Source organism: Saccopteryx leptura, chromosome 9 (genome assembly GCF_036850995.1).
Source record: "Saccopteryx leptura isolate mSacLep1 chromosome 9, mSacLep1_pri_phased_curated, whole genome shotgun sequence".
Lineage (NCBI taxonomy): Eukaryota > Metazoa > Chordata > Mammalia > Chiroptera > Emballonuridae > Saccopteryx > Saccopteryx leptura.
In genome coordinates this window covers 28,838,725-28,856,923 of record NC_089511.1, presented here as the reverse complement: position 1 = coordinate 28,856,923, position 18,199 = coordinate 28,838,725, and the positions used below count along the sequence as shown (strand labels likewise).

Below are 18,199 nucleotides of genomic sequence, written 5' to 3'. Positions count from 1 at the left end.
AGTATACAAAAATAAACCATAAAAACATGCAGATAATAATACATGTAGCTGTCCAAACATGGGCATTTAATTTCTAGAAATTATATATAATTGCAACAATTAGGTACATAGCCATAAGTCTATATCGCATGGTCTTCGTCACGAGCAAACTTTGTTTATAAATGTTGTTTATAAATGCAGAAGTTTCAGTGTTTCTGGCCAAAAAATACTTTCATGAGAGACAAGGATCATATCTTACAGCTTTTAACAAAAATGTGATGCAAAAGGATAAAAAAAATCATAAAAAAGATTAATTTTTCCTATCTACATTTAAATTCCCTTTTTACATGAAAAATTATAAACTTCAGACATGTGTAGCTAATGACAAAAAAAAAAAATGCCTGGAAAACTATTGCTACGAATAATGCTAAATGTTCTAACATGTTTATGTAGTTTAATATTTTCCTGAATAAATAAGCTATAATTCCTGAACTTCAGTACTAGGTAAAATACTGTTTAAGAGGTGGAAGGCAAAGGAATTCTGTTAGGTTGCATAAATATTGACATAATTGTCACTCTTTATTCCCCAAACTGGTGATAGACATACTTCATTCCAACCCTACAAAGTAGTCCCATAAAATCCAAAACTACCCTTATAAACAGCTTCACTGCAGTAATGATGAAAAGAAAAGGTGCTTTTCTGGAAAATACCAACAGCGTTGGCCATTTAGTATTATGATGTGCCTACAGACCTTTTTTTTTGGGGGGGTGTCTCATTAGAGACTCTCGGGTCTGCTGAAACTGAAGGCTGCCAGCTTCAGAGAAATTAACCAAGTCTGATCTGGTGTCTGAAGCCAGGGAGTGACACCTGAGGTCTTGTTATAAATAGTAAAGTATGCTGTGGGGTGGGCGAGAGCATTTTGAAGTGCAATGTTCAAGAAGCGGGCTTAATATATGACTAAGTGTCAGATGTCAGGTTTTCTGAGAATTACTTTTCAGATAAACAACTTTATAGCACTGCACTTAATCTTACTTACTAGAGACATCCCATTTATCACTGAATTACAAGTAACTTTAATTCTATCAATATTGCCATAAAGCCCACTGGAAGGCCATCCTGGCACTTCTAAAGGGTATGGGGCCCTGTTACATGGGATCCACTTGTTAAAAAGTCTCTAGGTCGGAATTATACTCCAAAGGCTTCTGTGTCTCCTGGCCCCATGGTCGACAATCAAGAGGGACCAGTAGAAAAAAAAAATGACTCTCACATCTGTTCGCACTGTCTCCAGCCCTTTTCCTACAAGATCAGGTTCTCCCACTGCAGTCAAACTAACTTTCTGCACCTCTTTCCTCTTCCCACCTTGGGAAACCAGCTCCTTTCCATTTCATCAACAAAACTGGACACGGATCAATTTCAACTGACCTTTGCCGAAAGGTGGCGCTGTTGAGATATAAACCAACTGGGTCCAACAATAGTTTTCACTCTTCGATCCTTTTGCAGGCTTTTCAGATTTTTTTTAAAATGCACCCTCCTAGCGTCTCCCCCTCCCATAAAGTAGAAAAGAAAGAAAAAGAAAAAAGAACAATTGTCATTAACACCAAATGAATTTCATTAATTGGAGGAATCAACAGTCTCAACAATCCAAACAGGCAGGCTCGTAGTCCAAACGCTGGGTCGGCTCGCGCACTCTTGCTTTCCCCCAAATAAATCTCGGCTTCTCCGACTTGCCTATCGCTTTAAAATCTTAGAAACAGAGTTGTTGGTTCTTTCTTTTCTCTTTGCTTTCCTTTTTTTCTTTTTGCATAAGATTTAAAAGAATCGATCTAGAAAATTGAACAGTTATTAGCATCTGCAACAGGGAGGGGGAGAAGTAGCTCCCCACCCCACCCCACCCCCATTCTAGGTTTCCGGGCTTGTCCGAGAAACCGCGGTTTAAAATTTAACCCTTCGAGGGGAGCTGGCGAGTGCTGGAGTGTTGTTTTTACCCCTAGTTCCGCTCCACGATCGAGTATGAAATAATTAGTGTAACGTAAAAGTGCAAAGGGCACGCAGGACCCTGATAAAACAGGGGTCAGATTTCATAGGGGGTGGGTGAGCGTGTGTGTGTGTGTGTGTGTGTGTGTGTGTGTGTGTGTGTGTGTGAAAGAGAGAAAGAGAAAGAAAAAGAGAGATGGATATGAATCTCAAAGGTCAAACTCAAGCGAGCCAGAGTGGGAAGCCGAAGGGCTGAGCCGGGCTGACCTGACAGAGCTTTCCCGGAGTTACTCGCGTAGGCGTTCGCTCCCCCCAAGGGCACGCTACGCCAGCGAGCAGCCGGTCCCCACGCGTGATGGTCCCTGAACAACTTATTTCAGCTCCTTTAAAAGAGAGGGCTAAAACGGGCTTTCTCTCTCCGCATATTGCGCACCACCACGGTAGGAGCGCGGCTGGGCAGCGTCTTGCGCACAGCCGGGACCCCTGCACCTCCGCGCGCCAGCACCCGGAGAGGGACAAAGAGTTGAAGCCAAGTTTGAGTTCCCGGCACAGCTAGGCTGGGGGAAGGAAGGTGCCCGGGGCAGACACCTGGATGCCGAAGGTGGAGCGAGGAGTGAAGGCTGCCAGGATAATGCACAATCCTGGGCACCATAAGAAGGCAGGGGAGCAGTCGGGCCAATCCCCGCAGAGTGAGTGACGGACCAGCAGGGGCTCCTGAAGGCAGGTCTCTCTCGAGCTCCGAAGCAAAACAAACCGTCCTCCCGATCCTCCCGTTCCCTCAGCCCCTCTAGAAAACTCTTTCCCCACTTGCACCAAACTTTGCTCCTTCTCGAGAGGTGGCGGCGCGGGAGGGGTTAAGCCAGCCCGTCCCAGCTGACAGTCAGCTGATTGGGTCCTGATTGACAGCTCCGAAAAGTTTCCTTGTTTCTATACTATTATGCTAATCGTGGCCTCTCTCGCCGCCTCCCATTGGTCTGGAGTACCAGTCAATTTCTCATCTGGGCCTGACGTCACAAGTGCTATAAAACTCAGCAATTGCTTTAAACTCTTCTTGCTGGATCAGAGGCTTTAAAATCTTTTTTCATCTTCGAGCTGTAGCTAGGGCTGTTCGTCGGCTCGGCCTCCCCCTTTTGCGCTCTGCCTCGCCTTTCCCCAGGACTTCGCTATTTTGCTTTTCTTTAAAAAAAAAAAAAAAGGCAAGAAAGAACTAAACTACCCCCTCCCTTTCCTCCAGCCGGGCTGCACCTCTGTCTTGCACTTTGCACGGAGAGAGCGCGCAAGGAAGAGAGGAAAGAAAAAAATAAAAAGAGCCAGGCAGAAGAGAAGGCAAGAAGCATGAAGTGTTAACTCCCCCGTGCCAAGGCCCGCGCCGCCGGGACAGCCGCCCGCCGCGCCTCCAGCCCCGATCAGCCGCCGCGCGCGCCCCGCCTGCAGCCCGGCCGGCGAGGCGAGCCCTCCTTATGCAAAGCGCGCAGCGGAGCGGCGAGCGGGGGACGCCGCGCACTAGGCAGGGCTCCTCCGGCTTCGCAGCCGCCGCCGCCACCACTACCGCAGCCCGTGGAGGACCTACCCGAGCCTGAAACCGCCGGCTCGGCGCGCACCAAGGCGAGCAGGCGAGGAGGGGCCGGGGCGAGCAAGCACATTGGCGTGAGCCGGGAGGAGGGAGGGCGGACGCGGGGGGCGCGGGCAGGGCGGGGAGGGGGGGTGTGTGCGCGCTCGGAGGTTCGGGCCAGCCACCGCCGCGCGAGCTAGAAGCGCCCCAGCCCGGCAAGCTGGCTCACCCGCTGGCCACCCAGCACAGCCCGCTGGCCCCTCTCCTGCAGCCCATCTGGCGGAGCGGCGGCGGCGGCGGCGGCAGGAGAATGGCATCAGAACTGGCAATGAGCAACTCCGACCTGCCCACCAGTCCCCTGGCCATGGAATATGTTAATGACTTCGATCTGATGAAGTTTGAAGTGAAAAAGGAACCGGTGGAAACCGACCGCATCATCAGCCAGTGCGGCCGTCTCATCGCCGGGGGCTCGCTGTCCTCCACCCCCATGAGCACGCCTTGCAGCTCGGTGCCCCCTTCCCCCAGCTTCTCGGCGCCCAGCCCGGGCTCGGGCAGCGAGCAGAAGGCGCACCTGGAAGACTACTACTGGATGACCGGCTACCCGCAGCAGCTGAACCCCGAGGCGCTGGGCTTCAGCCCCGAGGACGCGGTCGAGGCGCTCATCAGCAACAGCCACCAGCTCCAGGGCGGCTTCGATGGCTATGCGCGCGGGGCGCAGCAGCTGGCCTCGGCCGGGGCCGGCGCCGGCGCCTCCCTGGGCGGCAGCGGCGAAGAGATGGGCCCCGCCGCCGCCGTGGTGTCCGCCGTGATCGCCGCGGCCGCTGCGCAGAGCGGCGCGGGCCCGCACTACCACCACCACCACCACCACCACGCCGCCGGCCACCACCACCACCCGACGGCCGGCGCGCCGGGCGCCGCGGGCAGCGCGTCCGCCTCGGCCGGTGGCGCGGGAGGCACGGGCGGCGGGGGCCCGGCTAGCGCCGGGGGCGGCGGCGGAGGTGGCGGCGGCGGCGGCGGGGGCGCAGCGGGGACGGGGGGCGCCCTGCATCCGCACCACGCCACTGGCGGCCTGCACTTCGACGACCGCTTCTCCGACGAGCAGCTGGTGACCATGTCGGTGCGCGAGCTGAACCGGCAGCTGCGCGGGGTCAGCAAGGAGGAGGTGATCCGGCTGAAGCAGAAGAGGCGGACCCTGAAAAACCGCGGCTATGCCCAGTCCTGCCGCTTCAAGAGGGTGCAGCAGAGACACGTCCTGGAGTCCGAGAAGAACCAGCTGCTGCAGCAGGTCGACCACCTCAAGCAGGAGATCTCCAGGCTGGTGCGCGAGAGGGACGCGTACAAGGAGAAATATGAGAAGTTGGTGAGCAGCGGCTTCCGAGAAAACGGCTCGAGCAGCGACAACCCGTCCTCTCCCGAGTTTTTCATGTGAGTCTGACACGCGATCCCAGCTAGCCACCTTGATAAGTGCTCCGTAGGGGTCCGACTCGGGTGTGGGCTTGCTAGTTCCAGAGCCCTGCTTGCCACCACCTTGCCCCCTCCCCTACCGAGTTTGCTTCCCTTAGTCCCATACACACACACACAGGCACACACACACCCATGCTTGGAGTTGGTGGTGGTGGTGGTGGTGGTGGTGGCTGTTTTTAAATTGGGGAGGGAATGGATGTCTGGCTCATGGATTGCCAATCTGAAATTCTCCATAACTTGGTAGCTTTTTTTACGCCCCCCCCCCACTTGCACAATGTTCAAAGATCTCAGCAGAATTCTTCATGCTCAACTTTGAAGCCTGCATCATTTACATATTTTTTTTTCTTTTTCTTCTTCAGTTCATGAACTGGTGTTCCATTTTCCGTGTGTGTTTTTATTTTGTTTGGAATTTTTTTTTTATTTTACTTTTTGGAGCTTGCTGTGTCGCCCTTTTTTCCCAACCTCCACCCTCACTCCCTGTCCACCCATCTCCTCTGAGATAAAAGGAAAAAAAAAAAGAAAGAAAGAAAAAACTAAGTTTTTTTTTCTCCTGAGTTCTTCATGTGAGATTGAGCTTGCAAAGGAAAAAAAAAAATGTGAAATGTTATAGACTTGCAGCGTACTGAGTTCCATCGGGCTTTTAGCACTGTTATGCTAAAATAGAGAAAAAATCCTCATGAACCTGCCACAATCAAGCCTGCATCAACCTTCTGGGTGTGTGACTTGTGAGTTTTGGCCTTATGATGCCAAATCTGAGAGTTTAGTCTGCCATTTACAAAAACTCATTCTCATCTCATGCATTATTATGCTTGCTACTTTCTCTTAGCAACAATGAACTATAACTGTTTCAAAGACTTTATGGAAAAGAGACATTATATTAATAAAAAAAAAAAAAAGCCTGCATGCTGGACATGTATGGTATAATTATTTTTTCTTTTTTTTTTCTTTTGGCTTGGAAATGGACGTTCGAAGACTTATGGCATGGCATTCATACTTTTGTTTTATTGCCTCATGACTTTTTTGAGTTCAGAACGAAAAAGTGCAACCCTAGAGCCTTCTTCCCATGAAAGTTTGCATCTGCTCCAAAACTGCTTTGAGTTACTCAGAACTTCCAGCCTCCCATTGTAAATGCACTGAAGGCATTCCTTGTCAAAGATGCCAGAATGGGTTCAAAATTTAACCTGGCAAACATTAAAGAACTCTTAACTCATTTCTTTTTAATAAGAATGACACCCCACTTTGGGGACTCAAATCGTGCTGTTGCCGAAAGCAGTCTAAATTTTTAAAAAAAAAAAGAAATCTGCCCCGTTATTTTTGGTTTGTTTTATTCTTATTTTAACTTTTTTTTTTTTTTTTTTTTGGCTTTAGGTCGTTGTCAAATGTGGAATGCTATGAGTTTCTAGTATATAATTTAATTCTAGTTTTTATAATCTGTTAGCCCAGTTAAAATGTATGCTACAGATAAAGGAATGTTATAGATAAATTTGAAAGAGTTAGGTCTGTTTAGCTGTAGATTTTTTAAAAGATTGATGCACTAAATTGTTTACTGTTGTGATGTTAAGGGGGGTAGAGTTTGCAAGGGGACTGTTTAAAAAGTAGCTTTTACAGCATGTGCTTGCAACTTAAATATAAGTTGGGTATGTGTAGTCTTTGCTATACCACTGACTGTATTGAAAACCAAAGTATTAAAAGGGGAAACACCCCTGTTTATATCTGTAGGGGTATTTTACATTCAAAATGTATGTTTTTTTTTTTCAAAATTAAAGTATTTGGGACTGAATTGCACTAAGATATAACCTGCAAGCATATAATACAAAAAAAAAATTGCAAAAACTGTTTAGAACGCTAATAAAATTTATGCAGTTATAAAAATGGCATTACTGCACAGTTTTAAAATGATGCAGATTTTTTTACAGTTGTATTGTGGTGCAGAACTGGATTTTCTGTAACTTAAAAAAAAAATCCACAGTTTTAAAGGCAATAATCAGTAAATGTTATTTTCAGGGACTGACATCCTGTCTTTAAAAAAAAAAAAAAATGAGAAGTAAATCTTACCACAATAAATATAAAAAAATCTTGTCAGTTACTTTTCTTTTACATATTTTGCTGTGCAAAATTGTTTTATATCTTGAGTTACTAACTAACCACGCGTGATGTTCCTATGTGCTTTTTCTTTCATTTTCAATTCTGGTTATATCAAGAGAAAGAATAATCTACAATAATAAACTGCATTTTTTTTTTGATTCTGTACTCAGTTTCTTAGTGTACAGTTTAACTGGGCCCAACACCGCATTAGAAGTGTAAAATGTACCCCTGTCTCCAGAGGAAGGATTAATGGAGGAGTTAGGGAGGCAATAATTCAGGGTGAAGCATAGGCTGCTTTGTGAGGTGGGAGGAGGCCAGTCCCTTTTCATCATTAGCAATATTTAATAGAAATGTAAAGGATGACCTCTCCAATGTTTACTTCCTCCCAGAGTTTTCAGTTTTCCAATGAGTTTGAGCTATCACTGCCCTTAAGTGAAAACAAAATTCCCAGCCCCAGAGCAGGGCCTTCTCAGCATTGCCCTGAGCGTCTAATCCAGCAGCAGACCCATCTAGAGGGCAAATACGCCAGGAAAACTAGGCATGGTGGAGGTGGCTTGGGCACCTATGCATTTAATGGTAAAGAGCAACAATTCTTGCTTTGGGGGCTCAAACTGATTATTTTTCCTTCTTCCCTTTCCACGCCATGATTTTCGTGTTAGCCAGGCCTGACAAGATTTAATAGCAACACTTTGGACAAATCAAAGTTGTTTGAGTTTTAACTTTGAAGGTCCTTTTTCTTCAATCGGAAAAAGATCTCCCCCTTGCTTACAGAACTCCAGGTATATATCTGGGTTTCAACTCTGTGATTAAATCATTCCCCGTGACTATTTAGCAGAGGGCTTCTCCACTGGTAAGAATTTCAGATCACCTTCACTCCTGAAATACAGGCCAAAAACAGTGCTGTGGTGGAATAAAGAATATGCTTTGATTTATGGGTATCTACCCCCCCCAAAAAAAAAAAAAACACGCTGTGTATGATTGGGAGAGTCTGAAGCCACCTCCCCTAACTTCACTGACCCATTTTAAAATGACACAAATTCGTGCAACTCTTGGTCAACTTCCCCTAGAACACGAATAGAATGTTAGACAAAGCCAACACTGTTTTGAAAATAGAGCCAAACACGATGACTTTTGTTTTATTTTCTTTTCTGTTTCTTTCTCTCTCTCTCTCTCTCTCTCTCTCTCTCTCTCTCTTTTAAAGATAATATTGCAACTCTGACCGAAGGCCTTATTTTGAAGAAAACAGGTTGTGCTTGGCACTGATGGTTTCTGGCCAGTTTATCATCTTGTCTTTCTTTATTTCCCCCTTTTTTTTTTTCTACAAACAGTGCGTACCCTGTAGATGCTGAGCAGTTTAGATAGGGCTCCCAAATGCACATTGAATGTTGTTTACCAAAAGTCTTAATAGTAAACTCACTTCCATGTGCTGGATGTTCCTTGTTCTCTGCTTCAGAGATTTTTTTTTTCTTCCCTCTGATCCTGACTAGGAGATAGGCAGTCTCCCCTGAAGAAACAGAAATGAAGATGTCACTTTAGTGCAAAAAGCTCAGCATCAGATGACAGATTGTAGGCAAACACATTCTTAAAATAAGAGTGACATTCAGGATGGAGTTATTGCAATTATCTCGTGAGGAATGCGACTTGGGAGAAAAATACAGTTAGGCAACAATTACGCGTTCTGATAGAACCCTACAAGACAGTTCAATATAATAAGAAGGCTTTGGCCCCCAAAGCCTTTGTTAGAAGGCAGAGTCGGGGGGTGCTGACAGAAATGGGGTTTTGGTGGCTGGCTTTCAGGGAAGGTTAGCACCTAGTGAAAGGCGTTTTCAGAAATAATCTTAACTAAAAACTTTGAGGTGGAATGGAGTCGTGAACACAAATACATGCTTTTTTAACAAAGAAATCCTAAATCCTGCCTAAGCGCCCCTATTACAAATAAGTCAGTAAATTAAAAAAAAAAAAATCATATAGGGAAATCTAGCCTTCCCTCTACACTGCATTTGAATCTTTGTCTAAATAGTGTTAAAATTCCTTTCATTCCAATTACAGAACTGAGCCCACTCGCAAGTTGGAACCATCAGTGGGATACGCCACATTTTGGAAGCCCCAGCAACATGTACTTACCAGTGTATTCACGAAATGAAATTTATGTGAGAACTGTGCATTAAAAATATATTGTTAGTAGTAAGCAGTATTACCTGCAGTGGTAGCATACAACCTGCCCCTGACTTCTGTTCAGTTTCCTTTTTAAAGAGAAATGTTTGCATTGAAGAAGAAGACTATTAAATATATAAGCTCCATGCTAATTAAGGATGCCTTTTGTCTAAGGGTTGTCTGTACAGACCCGCAGCAAAGCGCACTAGTGTTTCTCGCTTTAAGATGAGCGCAACAGAATAGGTGTGATTGTTTTCAACCTTTAATACTAGTTGTAAAAACCCACTGAAATGTAAACGATAGACACATACACATTGATAGGAAGGGAAGTAGTCCAGAAGGTAACAGCTAGCATTTGTAAAGCATACGTAGACACACACACTCTAAATAGCACTTTTTCACGCTTCATTGTTTCTGTGGCAGATAATTTCACTAAGGAGAAAAAAATATTTGACCCCCCTCCCCTCCCCAAGCAGATGCCATGGGCAGAAGCTTTAGCGGAGTCCAGCACCCTGGCTTGCTGGTAGGCCCTAATAGTGTTGTGTTTATCAGTGATGTCAAATGTGTTCATTTATCAGACACAGCAGTAAATGAAAACAATGTGTAGCCATATACAGAGTTCAGTCCAATACACGCCCTCCGCGTGCCTTTTCTTCTTCCCTCTTTTCTGTTCCCAAACATTCGCGGAATCACTTCCTTTTAATCTCCCCCCCCCCTCCTTGCATGTTTCCTTTTTGAAAATCATGTAATAATTTTTTACAGCGTATCTGACACATTAATAGACTGACATCAAATAGGCAGAGATTCCACTTCCTGATCTTGATGAGGAAATGATGTCTCCATATCACATTTATTTATCTGTTTCAATGCCATAACCACCTGGGCCCCTTTCAACGCTGACCACTGCAGGGGGAAACACTATCTGTTCCTGAACACAGGGTTTTAATGCTCTGATCCTTTCCCCGCTCTACCTTTCCCCCAGTAGTTTTTATTTAATAACGTCACTTCTAGATCCTTTGCTTCTTAAACAGGACCTCCCCTTGCCAAACCACCAGCTCGACTGCGAAGCACAGTGAACAGAGGGCAAGTGGTAGCCACCCTTACAAACATGGGGCACAGCTGTCACAGTAGCTACATTCCTAGCATTTCCCTCCGCTAAATAACTGAAGTTGTTTGTGGCACACACAGAGGTTCCCAAGGGCAGTGTCGGGAGGATCCTGTGTTACTGTCGGTTTTGTGAAGCCCAATACACTTCCGTACGACTCCACACTCTTGGCTTTATAAAAATGCACTCCTCCAGTATTCTAGGCCAATCAATACATTTAAAAGTCTGCTTGCCACACAGGTGCCTCTATTTTTTGCCTGTCAGTAGTTAAAGACTAACTGACATAGGTCGGAAGACTAAAATATGTGAGTGACAACCCTCAGCCGTCTGATTTCCGTGTCAGTAAAACACGCGGCCCAGCTCTGGGGCCTGACTCCTCATATAAACATGCGATAAAAGGGGAAAGCAAGCCAGACTCACCAGCCCGAGTGTGCTGATCTGCAAGGCAATGGTTTTTTATCATTTTATATATATGTGTGTATATATATTTTTAAATAATAATTTTGCCCCATTCTTTGAAGCAAAGTCTTCATTTTTTTTTTTTAGGGAAGTTTTATCTACAGTGATGCTATCATTTTTTTTTAACCACTTCTGATTATTCCTCGGGATGCTGGATGAATAATTTGGAGTGAGCGCCTTCTTATTTTGAGGAACAATAAGAGAAACCCTGGAGTTTGTTTCCACTCTTGGCCCATCCTAAATTTTAAAAGATGTCCAAAGTCCAAGGCAGGGCATACCAGCGTAGCCATGAGGGAGGTGGTCCAGGGCCTAGCCGCGAGCATCAGTATTTGTTTGTTTGCATTTGTTTGAAAACAGAGCAGGGGCCTTAACCCACCTTCCGATAACACGGCTTTTGTCACTTTTTATATAAATCTTCAAAATCTAGACATCTAACAGCTCCAGAGAAGGGGTATGCTCTCCCAAGCCTCGCTCAGCCCTGGCTCCGGAACAAACCCAGCTCTGTCTAGCACTTTTTTTTTTTTTTTCTCTAGCGGGGGTAGGGGACAGGGTGAGAGGGTTTCAGTCTCCCAGGCTGTCTCATGATTGTCGGGCATAAAGAAGTACAGTCCTGCAACAATGTGGGAACATCTTTACCCGTTAGGACGACAGAACAAAAAACAAAGCAAGTCAAATTGCTGTGCACATAGGCGGAGCAACACCCTGGCTCCAGGTTTTCAGCACCATCTGTGGGAGGTGAGAAATGAAACGGAGGGAAGCAGGAGAGAGTGGAGGGGAGGACCAGAAGGGCAAGAGCCCCAGGAGGAAGCCCCAGCCAGCCACTTCACTTGTTCCCTGGCTAAAGTCAGGCCCGGAGTACGCATATGCCAGGTGCAAACGAGGCTCTCCGCAGCCTCTGTCTTTCAAATATGGCCACATGTGTTTCCTTTTTGAAAACAATTTTAGAGATCAAACCGAAATCTGGGGAAATTGTTCATGTCTTAACTTTGGGGCACTCATAAATATATCAATCTGCGATTTCAGGGCGGTGATGTTTTTGGACCAGTCAGACACGTTATGCCAATTATTTTCTGTGGTCACCACAATAGGTTTGATGGCCTCGTGACAGTTTTTATTGTTTCAATTTGAAAGCCCTTTGTCTGTGTGTTTCCCATTAGTTTGCCCAATATGACCAGGCTGAGGTGGAAAGGACGCATCTACAGCACACAGAATCCAGATCTTGGTAGGAATTTGCCTCGGGAGTTGGACAGTTTTAAGACACTCGCAAGATACACTTTCCACAGAGAGGCTAGGATTGGAACGCACAGTTCCTTACCCAAATCATCATCATCATCTATTACTGAGCGCCTCTTCCCTTACTTTATTCAAAAAAAAAATTCATTTTCTTTTCCGTTCCTTTTTTGTTAAATAACAATTTTTTCCCCCTATAAATTAGGATGTTGGATTGCAAAATCACATCTCTCCCTTCACAGATTCTTGGATCATTAGTTAGGACTAGAAAGGGGCCTTAATTCAAGAAGGGAGGATGAGGGAGGGGTGTCAGTGGAGGTTTGGGAAGAGGAGGGAGAGGAGAGGAAATAGTTCTGTGTCCAGCCCCCACACTCCCCGCCCCGTCCAACCCAGGCCTGGATGTGAGCTGCACACTGGGGATTTTGGGTTGAGTTTCTCTGTTCTAAATATTCTGATCACCAACCTTGAGCGTTTCCAAACTAAGATTCCAAAGAGCTGCTTTTCCTCGCTGTTGGTTCTTTTTGGTTGGGGAATTAGGAGAGGTCAGGAGACCTTATAGAACTGGGCAGGGAGGAGTGAAAACGCTATCCTGGGAGAATCCCCTGCGATGATGCTTGTCAAGGGACTCCTGGGCTGGGAAATCGGGTCAGTGGTGCAGATTCCCTCTTGGCAACACAAATTTGCTCTGGTTCTATGCGGCCTAGTCCCCTTCTGGGGGCCTATAGAAGTGAGTTTCTGGCCTCTTTGTGGGGGGGGGGGTTCTTCAGAAGAAAAGCCAGTCTGAGGATCCCAGCACAATCATAACCCCAAACTAGGCCCAGAGGAGGAGAGAGCAGGGAGGTGCTGGTGTGCAGGGGCTGGGGGCTTATTACCAACAGAAGCCCACCTTGGCGTCTGACCCCCTATTTGCCAGGGGTCCCCTCTAGGCAGTTCCCAGGGCCTCTAGGTCCAACCAGGAAGGATCCAGTACACAGGGTGACTGACAAGCCCCTGACTGGCACTGTGATCCCACGATTTCTAAAACTCAGCAGTGATGTCCTTAGTTCCCAGGCATCTGCCCCTTACTGCCTGAACCTCATTTCATCCTAGTGTCCTCTCTAGAATTTTTGGTGCTTCTTCCTCCCATGCCTGGTCACACAGGTCCATCAGAGAGACGCAGAAGGCAGTCACACAAGCTGAGGTCTTGGCCCCGTGAAGTCACTCCTGCCCCCCATTCTGTGTAGACAAAGACCAGGATGGAGAGAAGGCCCCGTAGCTGTAGCTGCCCTAGGACAAGAGTGGGCATGTGACCTGGAATGTTTACCTCTGGCTGGAGCTGCGGGTGCCAAGAAGGGTCTTGAAGCCTGGACTGAAGGAGATGAAGGCAGGGAGGATTCTGAGGTTGCCCCCTCTCCTGGTTTCCATGCACCCCCCCACACACACACACACCTAGAGCACATGCGTGTGTACACACACACACACACACCCTCCACTCGCCAGCCTTCCTATATATGCTTGTTGGGACCTTTTTTTGTGTTTCCTTCTGAGAGCATCACTGCCCCCGGCCTAATGGTCGGGGTTTGGTAGGGACAGGTGAGCTCCTCACCCTAGGGGTTCCAGGGAGGGCTTGCAGGTGAAGAAGGGCAGGAGGCAGTACCGAAAGGGTGGGTCCCAGCGGCTGCCTGAGGCCACCGGGTTGTCCCTGCTTGCCGGCCCGAAGCCCCAACACCGCAGCTGCAACCGGGAGGCCCACGCGCACACAGAAGCTACCGAGCGCGGCGCGGGTCGCAGAGGCCCGAACACCGCCCAGCGCCTGGGGGCGTCAACAGCCGCACACCCAGCGCGCCCAGGTCCCCGCGCCGCCTCGCGCCCGCGCCCGCGCCCCAACAGGGGACTTGGATTTGTATTGAAATTGGGTTTAAGTTTTTCAAAAGGACTGCCCGGCCCATAGTGGAGCTCCCAGGGACGTCGAAACGAACTGCTCCGCTGCGCTCCCAGGTGGGCGCGTAGAGGGAGGGAGCGGGTCCGGCCCTTGGCGTTGGGACCTCCCCCAGGCCACCGGCAAGCCACCCTAGGAACCTTTCGTAAATAAGAGCGTCGCTCCAGATAACTGGGTTTTTACTCTATTAATTTTCCGGCCCATATTCCAGATATATCTAGGAGGGGAAAAAAAGAAAAAGGAAAGAAAGAAATCCAGAAAGCCTGTTTTGAAATCTTTATAGAAATCTCCACTCGGTTGAACTCGGTTGAGGTTTCTTGCGGTATAAATGAGTTTGATGCTTATTATAAAGCAAAGCAGGTCAAGCAAACTTTGTTCGAGTTTTGCCGACAGCTCCAGCTTGAGGGTCTTGCTTGCCTTCCGGAATTGAACAGTGGCAGGCAGATCTCAGGCGCCCAGGAACTGTCTTAAGAGGAGGAACTTGACAACAGCTAAGCTTCAGAAAGGCGCCCTTTCCCTGTAGGGGGCTTTTGCTTATAGGAACGCTCCGTTTTTAGATCCTGGAGTTTGGAGGAGTTAGGCAAGTATCACTGTCTTCTTAAATAAATCTCCTTTTTCTTTTTCTTTCTCCTAGGGAAGGATTCGCTCAGGTTCAGATAAATATGTTGAAACTAAAAGTTAATGATCTCAGCATCTGAGACACTTTTATACTGTCAAATTATACTAAAAGCTTTGTTGATGGAGTGGGGAAGCTGGGATGATCATTCTAAGATTAAATCTGTTAAAATGATATTTTACACTTTCCATATTCAGGCAAAGACTCCAACATATTTTTTTCATCTGTCATCTATCCATCTATCTCTGGAACCCTTTAAAGTTAACATTGGAGAGGGAGAAGGTATTTAAAAGATAAATCCGCAGTTCCCACATTATGAAATAAAAATAATCACACAACAGAGTTAATCAGTCCACTCTATATTTTGGTAGGCATGAACGCAACCTAGCCTGAAATGCCAATCTTAGCGTGGTTGTCCCATAAAACCTTTGCCCTATTCAGCATGAGTCTGGGCAGTGGGTGTCACTATGGGGGGGGGGGGGCACATGCTGGCCATCTGTAGCACATTTTCAGGGAGGAGAGACACTGTCTGTTTTATTTCCCTGTGCTGTACAGTAATGAGACCTTTTAAAATCTTCCTTGGAATATCATTGCACATTCCTATGCTATTAAAAAATACTATATAATCATTAGGTAAATAGATCCAACTGTTAGAAGCTCTGTGCTGGCAGTCCAGGCTTGGACTACACTATAGCGGTCCAACTTGAAATCTCTCTCACTCCCATGCGAGACCCCCCCCCCCCGCCCCCACCATTCTTCCCCCTATGAGTAGCCTGGGTGAAGGCCATAAGAACAGAGAAACCACAATGGCTTTTGGACTCTATTCAGGTGTGCAGACAGAACCTCTCTCCCCTCCTTTTTGAAAATAAATGTCCAGGTAGCCAAAGAGTAGAGGTCATCTTGAGAAAAATGACACCAATGATCTAAAAAGGACATCAACTTTATGAGATTTCAGGCCAGATGCCAAAGATCGCATTTAATGAGGCTTGATTCTTTTTCTCTAAAAATAACAAGAGACCATCAATGAGATGGTCAGGAAGGCAAAGGGGCATTTTGCAAAGCCTATGTTCAATTATTGCTTTGAAATATTTTTCTAAAATTGAAAAATGCCTCGTAAGTATATGATCTCATGTAAATATTCCTTGCAGAAGCTTAACATATGTTTGCAATGCCCCAAAGGAATTACAAAAATATTCTCTCCATCATCTCTTAAGCTTTTAAACTCCATTCACTTGTGTTTCTAAAAGAATTTGTTGTTTCTAAAAATTAAAAAAATAACTAACCTTGTATGGGAAGATTTTTTTTTTTTAGATTAGTTATTTGAAATGAAGAACCACTGATATTACTAATAACCCTTCCAGGTTTCATAACTTCAGTATGTTTCTTCTTTCTTTCTTTCTTTTTCTTTTTCTTTTTCTTTTATTTTTATTTTTGGCATAGAAATAACATATGTGGCAAAAGATTAATGTATCCTGTTACGTGAAGAAGAGTAGTTTGTACCGTAGGATTTTAAAAGCATTTTAAAAATGAAATGTGAATGAAAGCTTATAACGTATTTGGGGCAGCTCTGACAGGTACAAGAGTCCAAATTTGTGTTTCTGTTTTGACGCATACTCAGAGCAATTAGATGTAGGCCATTTGAAATCATTAGAATTATGCTCAGTGAAAAATTAAGTAAAGAACGATTCTATGTTCAGTTACTCAGCCAACAAATTTTAGCAGGTGTGTGAGTGCTGTGTATCTGTTCACACCAATTGGAGGGCAATCCAAATAAAAGTGTGTGAGGGGAATTAAAGAAAAATACTGAATATCCATGTTGGATAAAAAAATTAGATCGACTTACTAGTTTATTGCAATTACTGTACACAGATTTTCTGTAATCATGTTCAATTTTTAAAATTAGATTTTAAATATATTTTGACAGTCTGAACTTGCACAGTGTGACTAACTATAGGGAGACATGACAGGTCTGCTTTGTTATTAAACTGCTGTCTGGAAAATATTGGACTCCATACAGTAAATGATAATTATTTTGCCACTTACATTAGTACAGCTAATAGCAATAAGGGGTTTTTGAACCATAGAAAGCTAACTACTTTGAATTACTGTGCTTTGTTATTCACTGTGAAGCAAAAAGGCTCTTTTTTTTTTTTTAAAGCAACCTCATTTTCATATCACTGTTCTAAGCATCTCTGCTACTAATTTAAACAGAGGGGAAGTTAATAAATAAAAGGGTGATATCTAAAGGGTTCTATTTGTTAAGAGAATATTTGCAATTAAGGTCAGAGATATCCACAGAACAGACCAGAGTGAGGAAGGAGGAGGGGGAGCAGGGAAGAGGACTTTCCTGAGTGCAGGGGACAGGGGACTGCTTGAGAGACACCCACCAGAGACCTTTCCAGCCCTCCCCCTCAGGGAATCCAGAATCACTTAGGTCTCTGAACTGAGGACAGCTTCAAAGCTGACCCAGGCTGCCAGGCCAGTGGGTGTCACTCTCCAGGAGCTCCCAGGGGTGGGAGCCATAGTCAGAGGAAGCGACCCTGACCTTGCATGCCACGCCACGCCACGCCACGCCACGCCACGCCACGCCCTTCCATTGGAACCCCTCCTCTGGCAGGGCTGAGGCCAGGGTACCAAGGCAGGTGGAACTAAACCACTCTGCCCTTTTCATAGATAGCTAGGCTAGGCTGCCTTTTTAACATACTGTCCTGGGACCCTTCTGCGTGGTTATTAATTACCCTTTGTTTATTTTAATATATTTGCTAAATCAGGTACCCAAGGGAACCCTCTACATCAGTGATGTGAAAAAAAAGCCTGTTGCCTGAAGTCAAAGAGGTACATCTTGATTTCTGATTTGCATGTGCTTGTTTTAGTGAATTTCCCATGAGGGGCAGAGCAAGGAAGCAAGGAATGCTGATCGCTCTCTGGGTGTGAAAAGCTCCAGTTCTAGTAGTTTCAGGGTTTTTTATGGGGGGGGGGGGGTTTGCAAGTAACAAGTAACATAAATGCTGAGATGAGGTGATGGGAAAGTGATATAATACGTGTGACCAGCATGCATGCTTTTCTGTTTTTATTTCATTTCCTAGGTGTAGAGTGCAGAGTAATTAGTCCAGGAGGAGTAACTCTCCGACCTGTAGTCTTAACCACCATCAGTCTGTTGACACTTAAAAGAGCTAGCTGGTCCCTCTACCCGAATGTCAGAAATTTTGGGCAAATCTAGCATCCATAACCAGATCCATGAACCTCCAAAATTTATAGCCTCTTATAATTCACTGCATACTCACACTTGGAAAATTGAGTGTAATTTAAAAGCATGACTGTCCTCCTTTCTGCATTTAAATGGGACTTTGGAGCTACTTTCTACTTCAATTGTAAGCAGAGAGGGGAGGAGACCAGTAGGATACAGAAATCTGATTTTCATCTACTAAAAAAAAAATAACATTAAGCTTTTTAAATGGGTTTTCAATGCCAAGTATCCCAGTGTGAATTTAATTATGAATCTTCTTCATTCAGAGAACCAGACCAACACCAATAATTATCGAGGGTCATCCTGTTATATATACTCATTACCTCTCATTGGCTAAAGAAAAGAAGTTTGTTTTTCTCTTTTATTAAAAATTTTTTGCTTGCTGAGAAATTTGCATGAAATACAAAGTTTCTGT

At 45.5% G+C, this 18,199-nt stretch overlaps 1 protein-coding gene across 3 annotated transcripts; it reads left to right on the top strand.

Moving 5' to 3' along the window:
- The first annotated feature begins 2,053 nt into the window (after positions 1-2,053).
- Positions 2,054-17,372, top strand: MAF (MAF bZIP transcription factor). 3 transcript variants are annotated; one of them, XM_066349492.1, is made up of 3 exons: positions 2,054-2,394; positions 3,189-4,931; positions 9,105-9,379. In XM_066349492.1, exons 2-3 carry the CDS (start codon positions 3,817-3,819, stop codon positions 9,196-9,198), a joined length of 1,209 nt encoding a protein of 402 aa, XP_066205589.1. In that variant the 5' UTR covers positions 2,054-2,394; positions 3,189-3,816; the 3' UTR covers positions 9,199-9,379. The 3 variants fall into 3 exon arrangements, with proteins under 3 accessions (XP_066205589.1, XP_066205590.1, XP_066205592.1); XM_066349493.1 differs by lacking the exons at positions 2,054-2,394; positions 9,105-9,379 and adding an exon at positions 17,309-17,372 and having other exon boundaries at positions 2,429-4,931; XM_066349495.1 differs by lacking the exons at positions 2,054-2,394; positions 9,105-9,379 and adding an exon at positions 5,330-7,055 and having other exon boundaries at positions 2,432-4,931.
- The last annotated feature ends 827 nt before the right edge of the window (positions 17,373-18,199 follow it).

Coding starts and splice junctions, on each gene's coding strand:
- MAF (XM_066349492.1), top strand. CDS start 3,817: ATGGCATCAGAACTGGCAATGAGCAACTCCGACCTGCCCACCAGTCCC. Junction 4,932..9,104: donor TCCTCTCCCGAGTTTTTCAT/GTGAGTCTGACA, acceptor TTCCAATTACAG/AACTGAGCCCACTCGCAAGT.